We start from the raw sequence: 17,513 nt of genomic DNA, 5'->3' as shown, positions 1-17,513 counted from the left end.
TCCTGTCACAGAGGCAGGCATATTTTCTCTAATGTTGGGTGTTTTTCACATCTCATCTCACAGCACAGCGTCAATTCCACTCCTGTTGTGCTTATGTGCATGCGGGGGTCACCATGGGAAAAAGATCCACATTGTTTCACTTCCTGACACAACCTTTGCCAGCTAAGGACTGGTGTTGTGCCAAGAAAAAGGTGATTTCCAGTATTTAAACTCTTATAAATGACCTGTCAAATAGGGTTATGTCAAGAATCATATAAAGTCATTTTAAACCACAAGCAACTTTTCTTACCAGAAGATAAAAGCAGCAATCAGTTTTTGGCAAAGTGAGTTTTATATACTATTGCTTTATCCAGCTAAAAAGACACATCAACATTAAAAATGTATTTTCTAAAGAGTAATATGGCCAAGAGGGCAGCAGAAATTGCAACAAATATAATGTAATAGCTCTCAAGAGATATTTTAAGTGGCCAAAAAGCACTAGATTGAACATAATGTAATTACAATGAGGCTGGATCATAAAGATACCAGCAAAACATGTCATTTCTTTCCTTTCCATATATAACCCCTCCATAAATCCTGTTGACTACAGTCTTTTTTACCAACATAATAAAATACGTTACACATAAAAAACACACTCTCTTTTTTGGCACAACACCAGCTGAAGGAGTATACACTAGCTTGTGACCCTCTGATGTTGGGCTTTTCTTTGTCTGTCTCTTCCTTGAATAGAACCAGCAAACTTGACATCAAATTGTGTGACCCACCAAACCATGGAGCCACTCTAGAATTTGGGGTTGGCGAAAATTCCCACCAGGGTTCAGAGAGGCCTGGAGAATCCAATGATATGTTCCAGATATTTACATATGTAAAAGTATTCCTACCATAAAGGTATAAATTCCATGAACACACACATACACACCTCCACTTAAAGAGTCCCTCTTTTCCCCTTTTTGTATGCTCAAACGAAGCCACGCCCCTGGTGGCGGACCTATCTTATCGGGTCACTTTGAGTTGAGCCTTTCTCTACGTCAGCAGGGGGCGTGGCCGCTCAGCTGTGAGGTCTGTCAGCACCGCACTGCACAGGGTGGTGGACACGACAAGAGGGACGTGCGTCGTTTATGTCAAGCAAATGTCAACTTTCCAGAGAGAAAATGAAGCAGCTAAGTCTCTGTTCAGGAGGCTTGAGGTTTTATTTTAATGTCATAAAGTAGCTGATAGATCCTGAGTAGTCAGTGACCCTCGTTTCCTCTGTATGTGCACCCTGTGCTGTGGTTTCATGGGTAAATGCTCACTATGTGATTCCCCCCAGCGCCCCCCATTTAGTTGAACTGTATTTTACATCACATTCCTGAGCTTGAGCTTGATAAAGCGCAATTACACCTCACAGCGCAATAGCTGTCAGATGTACTGATCCCGCGTCAGTGAACCAAGATTTACAACAGATTTTGTTTTTCACTCATTTATTAAATGAACACTATTAAAAAAAAACAACCCACAATATGTATCTGTACTGTATATCCTGCCTCGGCTGGGTTGCCCACTTTGCTGCAGCATTCTTTGCATTGCTGTTTCTTAAGCTCTACCTGATCCAGTTAAAGTGTTGACGGCAAGAGATTAGGGACATGGGTTTTAAGAGGACTTCCTTCCCTTCAAACAGCTACAGATCAAGTCCTCTCCAAATGCCACACTCATTTGAAGTTGAGGGGGGAAAAAGCTTTAGACAGAAAAGCAAGAATGTGAATGTTATAATAAACACGAGCAATAATTCCTGCACAAACAGAGTGTGCGGGTCCTTGGGGCTTCCAACAGATGTGTAATGTAACAGCAATTAAACCCATGTTAACGCCTGCATGTATTTCTCTGGACTTTGCTGCTGTTGACTTTCTGTGCCCGTAATAACCCACACCCCACCCTCCACCCTCCACCAGCCTCCCTCCGCACTCTGTGATTACACATTTATTTCTCCTGGTCCTAGTCTGCAGTTACTCCCATCGTGTCCGGGGAGTACAGTCACCATCGGGACAGAGCGGCGATGGCATCCCGGATCTCCTTCACTCAGGCCCGGCTGGAAGCGGAGCTGGAGCGCTACCGGGCCGAGTGCCAATGGGACAAGATGCCGGCGATAGTTGAGCAGATGCAGGCTGCGCGGATCCACGAAGACGGTGAGTTGATGGTGGTATGCACCTGGGTTTTTTTAAGTTCAGGTGGCTGTTGTCACTTCCTGGCTGTTTTTTAACTGTTCATTGATCTGTACACTGTAAAAAAAAAAAAAAAAAAAAAAAGTTTTTTAAGTTTCGGGAAGCTGCTTCCAGGGGGGAAGCGGTAAGAAATTCTCTTAAACAATTAAAAGTACTGAGGATTTGTAGCAATATCCACCAGCTTTAGTTCTAATGATTTGCACAAAACACTCACTGAGTGTTGATCAAGCATGGACATTGTTTGCAGTGTTTTTTGCGCACAGGTTGGACCTTGATCTCTCAACACTGGCTTCCCCTTGTTGAAGTTTTTCTAAGCAAATCTATTCAAGCGTTGATATTACAGCAATAAATGTGATGTGCAGAGAGGGTCACACAGGGCAGTAGGATGGCCTCAATGAAAGTTTACAGTAGACACACTGAAAGGGTATATAAATAATTAAAGGAACTGGGTGGCCTTCTGGGTGCAAGATGAGCAGTATTGCCTGCATGCAAAACAAGATTTTTCCAACAGGTTATTAGCTGCCCGCCTCTACCCTTGAAATCACTTGACACTGTACACGTGCTCAAAGAAATGCAAACACGCATATTGTTTCTGTGCCTCATAAAGCATTCATTTGGTAGCTCACTAATGCACCTGCCTCCAACCCTCACCTTAGCAGAGTAAATATGGGCTGAGGTCCTGGCTGATAGTGCAGACCAGCAGTTTCTCCTTGCTCGCACACGCGCTCATGTGTTAAATTAATGTGGTATTGCTGTGAGCATGCATGACTCACACTGTAGCTGATCTGTCAGGGACTGTGTGTGGAAAGGTTTTTCTTTTTAGATTAGAGATAGAGGAACTTTGTTTCAAGTAAAGAAATAAGCTGTTAAACTTCCAACCAACTGTAAAACTGTAAAAAAGCAGTAATAGGTGGTGTACTCTGCGTTCAAGTTTCAAATGTTTTTCTTTGGGGAGTTTGCTGTAGGTGATGTTGTGAGGAAGATGTAACAGTCTGATTTTATCTCACTCAAACAGAAAGGACAGATGGGGTAATGCACTACTTAAAAACAGCAGATATCTTTTAGGATAGCTACTTGGATAAGGTGTGTAAGGCAGACGAAGATTTGGAGCTTTTAGTAAAATACGGGAAGTACAGTATATTCTACTGTGTAATAAATGTATTTATTTATTCATTTTTATTCGTGAATTTAAAAAAATTATGTGACCATTCATTTTATTCCCCACAGGTATCACACGTATCCTTAAAGCTACTTTTTGTAAAAACCCTTTATAAATGTAATAAAAGCTTTCACCACAAGGTGTCTCCATTTTACCAGAAAGTTGTAGTGTAGCATTATATTCATCTGTGTACATCTGAAATTATTTCATATTAGAGCATTGAAATGTTGCTTCTAACTAATCTAATGTTTCAATCTCAATTTAAAAATGTCAATTTCTTCCTTAATCAAAAAAAAATCTGTGTTCTTCAGCTACTAAAACAGACCTCATAGTAACACAGTGTCTGCAGAAATGTTGAGCTAGCACTAGCTTGAACAATGCTGGAATGAGTCATGTTAGACTCAGGGCAGACTGGACATTTTACTGACTTGATGCAAAATCTTGTACTTCAGAGTGGTATTATGCAAGAGTAAAGCCATCTTTATTTCTTTTTCAATTAATATTGCTGCAGCACATGTCTTGGACAGCATAGCCGTTTTCTCTTAACATCGCTTTGACTGGTTTAGTTAATTACAGAAGCTTTTAAAATGTTTTCAGTCAGCGTTTTTTTACAACATACCTTTTTACTTCTCAACAAAGGCACTGCAGCCAGTGCACTTCTTCCCTTGTAACATGTCTCTATGTCATGTGTGTATATTGTGCAGAAGATATCCAGTAGTTTTGGTGAATGGTCTTTAAAACCAGCAATCTCATTTTGTGGCCAGCAGAAACAAAACTTTTGGCAGGTGGGCGTGGCTACCTTTGGACATGGTCATGGATGTGAGGCTTCTGAAGTCTCATTTTGAATCTTCAATATTAGCATTTTCACCATTACAGTTTTGGTTTAAAAATTCTGGGTGTGATGAGGAAAGGGATGTTGGATCTTATAAACTAAGCTGGAAAGTGTGTACTCAGGTCAAATTAGAAAGCTGTTTACCCACAGATGTTTAGCTTAGAGGAACACAAGTTGTTTTACAAAACAGGTGGCCTTCAGACATACCAGAGTGGAAGGCACTTCTGCACAGCTAACATCTTAGCAAACATTTAGAGTGGTGTTTCTGTCCACCTTAATGTTAGTGCAGTGCGTGCTATCTGTTTAGTCCATTTTGGTCTGCACTGACTTCTAAAGGGGTTATTTGGCTACTAAGCAATCAAATGCTCTACTACTTTAACTGATTAGTAAGCTAGTTGCTATACTTTATCTGCCTTAAATCACTCTTAGCATATTATTAGCATATCTGTTTACAGGGCTAACCATTAGCTAACCAGCAGTGTTTGAAAATTTGCACCTCCACTTAATGTTAACATTAACTAACTGGCTAGCTAGTTGCTGTACTTTATCTCCCTGCAAACCCTGAGTTTATAATCTTCATATATTAGCATATCTAGCTACAGGGCTAACCATTAGCTAACCAGTAGTGTTTGATAATTTGCAACTACCTCCACTTAATGTTAACATTAACTAACTGGCTAGTTGCTGTACTTTATCTCCCTGCAAACCCTGAGTTTATAATCTTCATATATTAGCATATCTAGCTACAGGGCTAACCATTCGCTAACCAGTAGTGTTTGATAATTTGCAACTACCTCCACTAAAACACAATGAAAAAAGTAATTTAGTTTGAAAATATATTTGAAGCAACTTCAATGTTTCAAACAATCTTGAATGAGCTTCTTTTTTTCCTTTTTTTAAGCAAAAAATAAAATAAAATAAAAATAAAATAAAAACAAGAATGAATGCTGGCTCCCAGAGGGAGATGTCTGACAGGGACAAAGTAGGAACAGAAGAGGCCAAATCAATGCTGCGAGTTTCTCATAAAAGAACGAGCAATGGGTTGAAAACATCCGGGAATTAGAACTAAAAAAGCTAACTTTCTTTGTGTTTATCACTATGAGTGACCTCTTTCATAAAGAGATCCATGTGCTACTATAAAAATATTGAAACCAGCATTATTACTTACACTTCAAACAAAGAAAAGCTCATCAGTAATAGCAAGAAACGCTTTGATCCTATTCACAGGAGGTTCAAATGTTTATTGAAATCCAAGGAAATTGTTGACTAAAGGGGAGGTGATTAGTAGGAAATGATAAGGCTGCTCCTAAAATGAAAATAGAGAAAATCAGATAATCAGAGCAATGATGATATTCAAGAGAACCGAGTGTGAGCAAACTCCAGAGTAAATTTGATCTTTCTACTTGATAAGTCTTGAAGTGAAACCAGAATGTTTTTGTTTTTTATCTCAGTCCTTACAACACCGATTCTTGCCAAAGTCTAGGCTCCAACTTGACGGTGCAGTTATTACATTGCTCCTAATGTGGCCACGGGCTGAGACACGTCCTGGTGTTTAGCCCCCACCTTCCCCTCGCAGATATCTTCAGCCTTGACTGTGCTGATAAACCAAACTTGCAAATATGTCAAGTATATCAGGGCATAAACACTGCGCGCAGAGCTGGCAGTGGTAAACACACATACGCACAGTGAAAAAGCCAAACAGGAAAGCTTTAATCGAGTGTGTGTGTACACAGACACTGAGGTTTACTACTGGACTGTAACTGAGTGCAAGGCTCCATCTGAAGCGGGTTGTTTTACTACACATGTAAACTTTAATTCGCTGTAGGTGGATGGGAGTGTTTATCTGCTGATACCGAGATTAAAGTTCTTTAGGAAAAATATTAGGAGAAATGGAAACTGTAGTTTCTAAACAGACTTAAGGACTCAGGCATGTTTGAACTGCTCTCCCTGGGAATTGCTGTTTTAAATGGACTGAGGGAGGTTTGCTTTGGCTACAGAAACAAATGACCTGTGACCTTTAGCTCAGACCTTCAGCATACTCCGCTCACTGTGAACTTTTTCGATGCCGCCCCCCCTCCTTTAGATGATTACGGGACGCTGCTGATGGCCGAGGCGCTGCTGGAGGAGTGCGTGCTGGAAAACATGGATCTGCTACGCAGGTCCAAACCTTTGGTGGACAAAACCCAGCCCAAACTGTGCAAGGCCAAAAGACTCCTCAATACCATCCTTAGCCGAGGCCGTCTAACAGTTAGTCTCATCTAACTTACTTCTGATATCTGAGTTTTAGACTTTGCTCTGCTTTTTAAAAAACGACTTCCTTCATTTAATCAAACAAAGCCCTAAAGCCATTGTTTCACAGAGCACTGACAGCTTCTATAAATTCCATCCTTTTCTGTGGCTTCTTCCTATTCAGCATTTCTTTATATTGCTGTCCTGCAGCCCCGGTACTTGAACGAGGCTCTGCTGCTGATGGCCAAAGTGCACTACGTGCAGGGACGCTACCGGGACGCCCAGGGAATGTGTGCCAGGGTGGGGCTGGAGGAGCTGACGCAGGATGACCAGCCGACCTACCACCTCCGCCTGCTGGCTGAGGCGTTCGTGATTAAAGGTGAAAAATGTTTTTCTTTCCTTTTTCTAAAAGTTTAATTGGTTGGTTCTTGATAGCAAAGAAAAGAAAAACTAATTTTGAAGAGAAAACAAAGATAAACACTGCAGAGAATCCAATCTGTTGCATGTGCAGTAGGGAGTGTGTAGTTTTCTGTGCATGCTCTCTGCTCAGTTTTAACTGAATATAGTGGGTTACATAATCTTTCTGCACTTCCTGTCCTGTGTGGCTGTCTACTGCGTGACTTTGTTTCTTTAAGCTGCCATGATCGACAGTCGTTGCAATGGGCAGCATTAAGAAAGAGACTTGCACATCCACTTTTTTGCAGGTACACCAAAGAGAAAAAAATCCTACAGTGTCTTGAATGTATTTAAGTTAAGAGGAGTGAGCTTTAATCTTTGTACTCACACACTAGTGGCTGCATTCGTGTTTTTAAGCTGCAAGGCTGAAAGGTCGATGAAAAAGCAAAATCTCTGACAACACGGCGCACTCACCAGCACCAGAGGACAACGAGGGGACAGCAGGAAGCAGGAGGGCTCGTGGGAAATGTCATGGGGAGAAACCAACTTAGTTTGGACCAAGACTTGAGGTTTTCCTGATCATTTTTATTTCATTTTAAAGGACGTTGGCAGTAGCTCCTTTGTGATCGGGGGGGTTACAGGGCAGGTTGCTCAGGTGTGTTCCACTTCATTCTGCAGATGCCCCTCAAAAGCATTTAGGTATGTGTCTAAGTAACGATGCATATGAACCCAAGGACACGAGGTTTCCCAATGCATTTCACTGTAAGGCGACAGCGAGTGCATGTGATTCACCTCACCTTCCTGTGATTTTGACTTGTGGCCGATCAGCGTGTACCGCTAACTGCAGCCGTGCTACTGGTTCTACACTATGTCACTGACTGACAGCTGGTGGCAGCAGCGCACCGACAGCAGAAGACCGCTAGCTACCAAGTTCAGAGTCTGGGCCAAGGACACGTAATAATAATAAAATCTCTTTAGACCTTAATTGATTTGTTCGCACTCAGCAGCAATAACATTTCTTTTAATTTAGAAACAGGATCATTACTTAAAAATATACCTGACAGAAGCCATTAAAACTTTTTCCTCTTACAAACAGTAGACTCTACACAGCTCCACTTTACTGCTCCACTAACTCCAGGAACTCCTCTCTCCACTCCTGAATGTTTGATTTTTAATGCCAACTGATTGAAAGTGTCACTGGAGCCTGGCTGTGCCCACAGTCTTTGTGTGAAAGAGTGACGATATGTCCTTATTAATGAAGCCTGTCCCAGTGAGCTCCATAAACCTCTAAAATCCTTGGAGGCACAGTTAGTATAAAAATGTCACGCAGGAGAAATTAATACTGCCAGGTATGAGTGCTGAGACAGACCCATGGTGGTTTTAAAGAATACTTGCGAGGTGGAAAGCATACATTATATATTGCAATCTCAATGTTTTCAGGGCGTTCCACCAATGTCGCATCTGTGCAGTGGTCTCACTCTAACCCTATCTACATGAAATATAATGCACTTCATAACACAGCTGACAGTGTTTCAGTATGGCTTCTGGATGTCTGCTACACCGCTGCACAGTTTACATTTACAGCACATCTCCTGCTTGTCAGCCTGGACCTTCAGTAAGCAAAAGTAGCTCTAAGAACTGGCAGGTTTACTTGAAAAACACCAGCAGCAAGGTTGAACTACTCTCGTCATGCATTTCCTTAATGATCCCTTAACTAATCCCTCTGATAGGAGCTGTTACAGCCTTAAAATCACAATGACCTTTTATGGGGTTTGGAAGTGGAAATGGAAGGGAGGCGACGGGCCAGACTGTGGATTCAAATGTTGCACGACTGGAAAACATCAGCTTGATTGGGCACGGAGCTACTATTGTGTTTTAACCTTAAAGATCCTGATGAAGCGGTGCATTTTCTTTCTATGCATCGCTGTTCTGTCCCGCAGACACCTCGAGGGAGCAGATTGGGAATAAGCTAACAACGTAAAGCTCGTCTGGAAGCTGATTTCCCACCTCTGGTCTTTGTCTTGACACGTTTTTCTACAGATGCTTCTTTTAAAAGCACAACAATCATGAGTCATACGTGAAGGGAGGATTTACAGTTAGTCACAATCACAAGCTGTCTCAAGCCCAAACATGAACGCCCCCCTCCCCCTCCGTCACTTTTTATTTTGGAGTAATTTTAAAAATATGCTCTTTCCAGTCAGATACAGCCTTAAGTGTTTTTTTGTTTTTTTTGCTCTAATGTGACTCACTGAATACCAGCATCATTAAAGGTCACAGATCACATTCACAGAACATTACACTGGAGGCCTGGATAATCTTGTTTCACTCATCATAATCATCATCATTACGCGGCTACACTCCCTGTTTCCTGATGATCGGATGTGACCTCACGCTCATCAAACTGGAGAAAATTTGTTGCAATAACTGTCAGATTTCTTTTGATTGCTTTGAAGCCCACTGAAGGATTGTCTTTGCAAACACTTTTAACGTAGATCAGATCCTGCGGGAGCTGCTTGTCTCTTCCCCGCACTTTTCCCAGGGTTGCTTTGGAAATGAAGTCAGATGTGAATACTTGGATGATGACGTCTCCTTATTTGATTTAGCTTGGCGTCTGGCTTGAGACTGCTGCCCGTCACAGGCGTCCTGCGGTCTCGAGAAGTTCCTGATCTCCCCCCCCCCACACTTGTTTGTACAAATAAGTGCACTAGCAGACATCATCTGGACGGCACCGGCCTGTTAACGGCCGCTTCTGTACTTGTGCATCAGAAATGCAATTATAAGTAGAAAAAACAAACAAACAAAAACAAAAGGACAGTGTTCAATTCAATTTTTATGTATACAGCACAAAGCTTTACATTTTAAGGTGAAAGCCCCTCCACAAAACCAAATGGAAGAAAGGAAGAAACCTCTGGGTGAACCAGCCATCTACCACGACTGACTAAGGGGGATTAGGGGAAAATGTAGGCAGGAAGGATGTTCATGAGCATAGAAATGCAGAAAGGAACTAGCCCTAACCCTCCACAGGAAGACAATCAAAGCCCTAAAGGTGATGCCTTCGTTTGTATAACTGAAAATGGCCATGCAGACAGGATAACCATAGTTATTAGATGCTCATCCTGAAGGAGACGCTAACATTTGTACCGATTTTCCATCCAAGAACTGCTGAGATATTTCACTTGAAATCACAAATACTAACCTTGAGAGATGCTTGTGGAAAAGTCATGAGATCATCTAAGATCAGGATTCATCCTCTGGGACTAGTAAATATTGTCAGAGCTGTCCAACGCACATCTGAGTCTCATTTTAACAGACTAAACTTACTTGTATTTTCAGATCTATCTCGGTGAAGCCTGTCAGAGCAACTGAGCATTGCAAGTGCAGACCGAGTAACAATGAATGGACAAACAGTTGAAGCAGTAAAGTCTGAGTTATCGCCACTTTCAGTCTATTTTGTGAGGCTCAGCCTCCGTATTTCACATATACGTCACAACATTTACCCCTAGCTGCCACATTTTGAAAAACCCTGTTTGAAATGTTGTTATTAGTAATACTAATGATTTTATCAGGTAAACTGACCTCTTCCAGTCACCCACAGCTCCTGTATTACATTTTCAGCTTAACCTGACCAGCTGAAAACTAAAGCAGTTACATTTTTAATGGTAGCTTTTGTTAGTTTGTTTGCTTAGTTAGTCGCTGAGAGCAGGTGCTCGTAAAAACGCCACGGTCTCTCTCCGTGCGTTTCAGGTCTGTCTCTGGATCACCAGACGCTGTCTGCCGTGTCCCGTGTTCGTCTTTCTGAGAGAGAGGAGGAGTCCCTGTCCTGTTACCTCAGGGCCTGTGACGCAGCTCTGTCCTACCTGCAGGAGCTCGATAAGGTGGGCTTTTTATGCCCGTGTGAGAGCATGATCGTGTGTGACCCTGTTATGGCTGTGTTTGGTTTGGCATTTTACTCCATTTTACTGTTTACTGAGTTGTTGTAATAATCTTTTGACAGAAACTTTAAATTTCATAGGGGGTTAATAATCTTGTCTGTTTTATCTCTGTGTTTTCAGGTTGTAACAACACCCCACATCAAGTCAGCCAAAACCATTTTACTTCACTCACCCAGTGATATTGAACTGGGCTACTTCCTGCAGGCTGCATTACAGAGTGCTTACCTTTGTCTGCTGCATAGGGGGTGAGGGTAGCAACCATAACAACCATCTTATTTTTTAAAAGCAAAAATAGACCAGCAAACATCTTTAGACATGCTCACATGTGACAGTATAATTCCAACGTCTTTGATAAGAGTACAAGTCAGATGATTTCAATTTTGTTATAATTATATTTGCATAATTATTAAATAGAATTTGTTACATGTGTAGTTGCAGATTGGATTCTTGTTTTGTGCACTGCAGAGTTTTATTGTTGATTCCTCCTTTGATCACAAGACTCGCTCTGTGGAGCAGAGAGCTGTGTGCTTTGTCGTTTAGCTTGTGTTAGAGTGAAGAGGAGAAGAAGAAAATCAAGCCTAAGCTTTCCAGCACCACTTGACCTTAGTGCACCACAGATGCATTTTTACTCGTGATCAATAGGTGGCAGTGTTGCTCTTAGACATAGAAAAGCAAGGTGCGTTTGAATGGTCACATAGGAACACCATCTCTGTAAAAACTATAATATTATGTCTTACTCATTCATCCACTGCCCATAAATGAGGTCGCTGTGAGTAAAGAAGAGTTCAAGTGTGTTGTCTCAGTCAAAGAAAAACTTTTGCATTGATTACATGGCAACAAACGTCCTGCAGGACTTTATCTCTGTAACACTGTGATACTAGATCGCCTAACTTCTTCTTCTTCTGCACATTTATTTTTGTTTAATGTTACACTTTCACACCTACATGTCACACTGATATATGCTTACTGTGTGTGTGTGTGTGTGTGTGTGTGTGTGTGTGTGTGTGTGTGTGTGTGTGTGTGTGTGTGTTAGTCATCTTGCACAGGGTGCTCACCAGCTGCGTAGAGTGCTGAGGGTGGTGGAGTCACGAGGGTCTCAGAACTTCAGAAAGGTGGGCCACCTCTCACACACACACACCCACCCACACACACACACACACACACACACACACACACACACACACTGCACTGTATTCTAATACTTAACCATTGTTACATACTTCAAGTCCATTTACTCGACACCAGTCGTATGCTTTCACCAGCTTTCATGCAGTTTGTATGTGTAATATTATACATACACATACATAATAACACAAGTACAAGTACTAACTGACCTGCTGCCATATGATGTGCAGGTGATCGGTTCAGCACAATTTTTAATCTAGAAAGACTGTAGGCGAACGCGCCCTCCACCAAAGCCAGTGACCTGTCCACATTCAAATGTAATATTTTCTTTCTTTGGGACTGTTCCAACTCTGCACCAAATCTGATGAAGTCCAGTGTTTTGGCTTTAGAGAAAAACACTGAAAACACATCTTTATACGGGAATGTTTTCTGTAAAACGATCAGTAAAAAAAAAAAAGTTATTTCTATTCTTATTATTATTATCATTCAAATTTTCAAGTGGACAGATTCTGCATTTTTCTGTCATGTGTATAAACTGTTACAGCGGTGAGTGGATGATCATATTAAACATGATCACATATAATCAGATATGAGTAATCCCTGTAAACTGAAAGTTCAGGACTGTTCTTGAATCTGTATGATGCCAGTGAGAGCAGAGCTCCTAAAATACAATCAATTCCGTTACAAACTGTGGTTAAGAAGCCTTTGCGAGGGGCAGCCAATCAGGAGAAAGCGCACTTAACAGGAGGGGGAAGGGAGTTAAAATAGTTTGTTTCAGACAGACTTATTTATCGTATACTGGCTGCTTGAGATGGATAAAGATTGAGAACTGAGAATCATACAAAGTTAAACCATGAAAGCTGAAAAACAGCATAAATACAGGACTCAAAGTATCAGCATTCCACACCTGCACTAATACAGCATCTGCATGTGGCTCCATCCTAGTCTGCAGCGAGAAAACTAGCAAAAGTGTTGCTGAGCTCTGTGAGCGAGGACAGCTACTGGCCCCCGCTGGGCCCCCCACCCTCAGCCTGGCTTCACAGAGAAGGAGCCGCCGCCTCCAAAGACGCCATCTACCCCACTGTTAAACCACCACATCGCTACAGCACAGAATGGTTTGTACACTCTCTGTTTTTTTTGTTTTCATTTCAGTATTTTTGGTTTTCTACGGAGCCCCGGAGGGGGCATGGGAGAAAAACAAAATTAAGACGGACTTTTGCGAGCTCTCGCAAAACAAACTCGGGATCTCGCAAAAGTTTTGCGAGATCAAAACAAACTCGGGATCTCGCAAAACTTTTGCGAGATCTCGCAAAACAAACTCGGGATCTCGCAAAACAAACTCGGGATCTCGCAAAACTTTTGCGAGCTCTCGCAAAACAAACTCGGGATCTCGCAAAACTTTTGCAAGATCTCGCAAAAGTTTTAGCCGCATTCTTCCCGTTAGCTCGAAGCTAACGGGAGGTCGAGACCTACTACAGCCGGGAGGAACACCGCTTTCTCGGCACATCATGCCTCGACCTCCCGGTCGGCTTCGAGCCGGCGTCCGAAGAATGCGGCTAAAACTTTTGCGAGATCTCGCCCGAGTTTGTTTTGCGAGATCTCGCAAAAGTTTTGCGAGATCCCGAGTTTGTTTTGCGAGAGCTCGCAAAAGTTTTGCGAGATCCCAAGTTTGTTTTGCGAGAGCTCGCAAAACTTTTGCGAGATCCCGAGTTAGTTTTGCGAGATCTCGCAAAAGTCCGTCTTAATTTTTTTTTTCTCCCATGTCCCCTGCGGGGCTCCGTAGTTTTCTGTTTCAGTCTGCTCTAGTCTAATCGTGCTAAATGCAATTACTTGAGTCATGCTAAGTATTTAGCTTATAAAGCTATACATGACTGCTATGACGGTGTTACGTCACCGTATCAGCTGTCAATAGTGGACAAAGATTATCTCACTAAGGAGTGTCGCTTTAGTACTTTGAGCCCACGAGTATCTCTTTTGTCTAAATTACCCTCCTGTTAAGACCTTGGTGCTTACTGCAGTTTGACCCGAGTGTTGACCTGCTGCATGACAACCTACATTAACTCCCATGTCCACTAACTTAGCAACACTAAGATGAATTTCCCTTCCATCTATTTTCTTAACCACTGATCCAATTTCAGGATCTGGGAGGGCTGGAGTCTATCCCAGCTGTCATTTGGAGGGAGGTGGGGTACATGCTGGGCTGGTTGCCAGTCTATTAGAGACAAATGTGAAACAGGAAAATAGTTTTTTGGTTGGACACCATTAAGATGGCCCCCAAAAAACAATATTGTTCTTAATAATGTGATGCCTGTGATGGGATTTTGCTATTTTTGTCTCTTCTGTAAACACAACATGTCCATCAGTCATGGGTTCCCTCCTTTGTTACTTTCCCAGAGGCTGCTCTATTTTCTCTTTTCTGGGGCTGGGAGGGACGGTCTATATTCTTTATAGATTGTGAGATAAATTTGTTTTTTGTGTTTCTTAACAAAATTAACCTGATTTGAAACAAAACATAAGCATCGGAGTTAAAGAAGAACTATTACTTGTCAATAGTTTAGCTGAAGGTTGAACATTTAAACAGGTTTTGTCTGGAGAAACAAAAAAAAAAATCACACGGTCTTTCAGGTCGTCTGTGACGTCTGAAGCTGATTCGGGTGGTTTTCACTGCGCCTGTGGTTCAGCTCTGTCCTGGAGAAACCACTAGAATGCCACTAGAGGTCATCACATCCCAGGCTTAATTAACACTGGCTGAATACCTGCTTTAGAGGAGGTTAAAGGGCTCAGAGCGAAGCCAGACTTCAGTTCATTCATTAGTTCATTTCTGACACCAGAAAGCAGGCTGCTGTTTTATTGTGCTATAGGGCGTTTCTTTGAACATAATGCTTATATAACATAACATGTCAGCGTAGCGTAACGGCAGAAGGCAGAAGAAACCCTTGGCCAGTCCCGACAGGACAAACTGGTTATGTGCGACAGCACACAACAATGATCACCACATAGTTGTCTAGTTTCTGCCCTCTTTGCAAAGGAATCCTGCGCTTGTTGCTCGGGCCCTGCAAGCCATACTTAGTCACCGCAACATGACTAAGCTAGCCCACACTATCGTAAGTGAAGATCTAAATCCATGTCTGAGATTTGAAGGAGAGAGGAGGAACAGGAGAAACAGGCTGTGCTTCGGCATTGTTCGTGGCTTTTGTTATCAGTTGCCTCCTGAAAAGGCCTCTGTGGTGTCTGGTAAACGTGTCCTTTAAAAGGACACGGAGTTGATGAGAGGGGCAAAGAAAGTGATGAATAGAAGGAAAAGTGTAAGACCCAAAGAGTGTGTGTTTGAGAGAGAGAGAGAGAGCGAGAGACATCTGAGATACTACTGTATAGTGATATATCCAGGGTGGTCTGTATTATGTTACAGCTCCACAGGTGAGACAGAAACGTGACACTCACACCAGTGTACTTTTGGACGTGTGTGTGTGAGTGAGAGAGGGATAAAATTCCCATTCTTGGTACTATTTCCTGCTTTCTGTGTCCTTTCAGTTGCTTCTGTCCTCAGGACGTGGTGGAGGAGGCCATTTTGCTGCTACTCATCACAGAATCCATGGTGAGATACTCTCTCTCACACACACACAAACCACAACACACACACACATTCGTTTTCATATCTTTGTGGGGACACCTCATTGACATAATGCTAACCATCCAAAATGAATGCCTAAACCTAACCGTGACCTAACTGTAACCCCGACAGTAAAACCACATTTTGAGTCAAACTCGTGGGGACCAGGATTTTGTCCCCATTAGGCTGCTGGTCCCCATAAGCTTGGTAAAATTCCAATTTTTGGTCCCCACAAAGATATGTAAACACGCACACACACATCCACCTTTCCTTGCTAAGTCTTCCTCGTCTTCCTCATCCTGCGTCTCTCTTTATCCAGGCCAGCGGTGACGCGGTGATCAGTCGTCTGCCGGATCAGGCTGAGGCTCGCAAGACCAGCCTGCAGGATGCCACCTCAGTCTATGACCTGCTCACCATCGGCATGGTCAGGAGGGGGCAGTACGCCATGCTCTCTGAGGTGTTCTGACACGCGCACGCATGCAGACGCACACTGTGCTGGAGGTCTAAGGGGAGGCGAGCAAAAGAGGGAGAGATGAGATGTGTTAGTGAGAGCTTTGCCTTTGCCAAACTTTTTAATGAATGTCCTTATCACTTGGAGCACAGGGATTATGTGTCTTTTTCTCTCACTGCCTCTCAGTCTTTTCTTCATCTCTCACCATCCCCCACACTGCCTGTTCTTTTCTAGTTCTTCTTCTGGCTTTGAATTCCTCCTCCATTTTCTCATTTTTTGTTTAAACTGTTACCCCCCCCCAGTGTGACTTTCTACCCAGATGTGGGAAGTTTAAGAGGCGGAGGTTAGCGGGGTTGTCTCAAATTAGGTTTGTCCACAAGTCTCACTGATTCATATATAGCATATGGGAGACCACACACACTGAGGTAGTTCCACCTACACCAGTGGATCAATTTGCTGATGTATGAGGCCTGTATGGGCCATTTATTTAAAATCAGGTGTCAGCCAGTCAATACATTCCCTCTTTGACGTCATGAATAAGACTGATTGCATCCTTACTGTAGCATCAGTCAGTCCATGGTGTCTCTGTGGTAAGAAATCATGTTTTAATTTCATACCAGGAATTCATATTATTGTTATGCTTTCCCTTCATATTCAAGGAAAAGGAAAATAAGCAATCTATTCCAATGACTTGTCTATCAAAGTAGTAATACTAAGGAATATAAACGTTATCTCGTATTCATATACTGTAAAGATTTTATCTTACCACTGATGCAATAATGCACTTGGATGAGCGATTTGAAGAATAGGTTGACCATTTAAAAAACATAAATCTCTAGAGCTAGTTTACTCATGTACGCATTCCAGTTCAGTTCAATACGCTTCCTGTCAGTGGAAGTCAGAGTCAAAGGTCACAAACTGTCACAGTCCTGGGTCGTAACCCAGTGTTTTTGAGTTTTCTTATATTTTGATATTCATTGTTTATGTGCTCATGTCTATTTTGCCTACGTTGCCTTGTTATAGTTTATCATCAGATTCCCCTTGTGTCTTCATCCCCTGTGTTTAAGTCCCCTTCGCCCTTCATGTGTTTCATGTCTGCGTGGCTCATGTTATCAAGTTCGTGTCATGTCTGTGTCCCATCATGTTTCCTGTTTTACTTTGAAAGTCTTGTTTATATGTTCCTCGTGCTTAGTGCTACTTTTCCCTGTGGCGTCATGATGTTCATTTTTGTCAGCTGTTTCTCCATATGTTTCCACTTCCCCTGATTACCTCCTGTGTGTATTTAGTCTGTGTGTTTTCATTCTGTCTTTGCCAGGTCGTCTGTGTTACCTCCCTCACGTCTTCTCATAGTTCTCAGAGTTGAGTCACAGTTTTCATAGTTTTTAGTTTTCCCAGTTTACGTTCTAGTTTAGTTTCGCTACTGTCCTTGTTGCTTTGTTTTGCCTTCTTGTAATCAGCCATGATAAAGGCTTGTTTTCCGTTTGAAACTTAAGTCAAGCTCCGCCTCCCTTTGTATCTGCATTTGGTCCACAATTCACAGCTCACACAGTCTGCTCCTGCAGATCGTGACAGTAACTCAGT

At 42.3% G+C, this 17,513-nt stretch overlaps 1 protein-coding gene across 1 annotated transcript in view; it reads left to right on the top strand.

The window, feature by feature from the left end:
* Window positions 1-1,062: 1,062 nt before the first annotated feature.
* The window catches only part of ttc7a (tetratricopeptide repeat domain 7A), a 65,865-nt gene continuing 49,414 nt past the window's right edge, over window positions 1,063-17,513 (top strand). The window contains exons 1-10 of the mRNA XM_084948006.1: window positions 1,063-1,186; window positions 1,976-2,162; window positions 6,273-6,436; window positions 6,629-6,797; window positions 10,559-10,689; window positions 10,867-10,991; window positions 11,780-11,858; window positions 12,817-12,986; window positions 15,403-15,466; window positions 15,801-15,938. Of these exons, the coding sequence (XP_084804132.1) occupies window positions 1,130-1,186; window positions 1,976-2,162; window positions 6,273-6,436; window positions 6,629-6,797; window positions 10,559-10,689; window positions 10,867-10,991; window positions 11,780-11,858; window positions 12,817-12,986; window positions 15,403-15,466; window positions 15,801-15,938 (1,284 nt within the window). The 5' untranslated portion in view covers window positions 1,063-1,129. The remainder of the gene's footprint in view (window positions 1,187-1,975; window positions 2,163-6,272; window positions 6,437-6,628; window positions 6,798-10,558; window positions 10,690-10,866; window positions 10,992-11,779; window positions 11,859-12,816; window positions 12,987-15,402; window positions 15,467-15,800; window positions 15,939-17,513) is intronic.

Source organism: Perissodus microlepis, chromosome 13, assembly GCF_051167445.1.
Source record: "Perissodus microlepis isolate ML-2025 ecotype Zambia chromosome 13, ASM5116744v1, whole genome shotgun sequence".
Classification (NCBI taxonomy): domain Eukaryota; kingdom Metazoa; phylum Chordata; class Actinopteri; order Cichliformes; family Cichlidae; genus Perissodus; species Perissodus microlepis.
The sequence above is the reverse complement of the archived record's forward strand: the minus strand, read 5'-3'. Positions and strand labels throughout refer to the sequence as shown.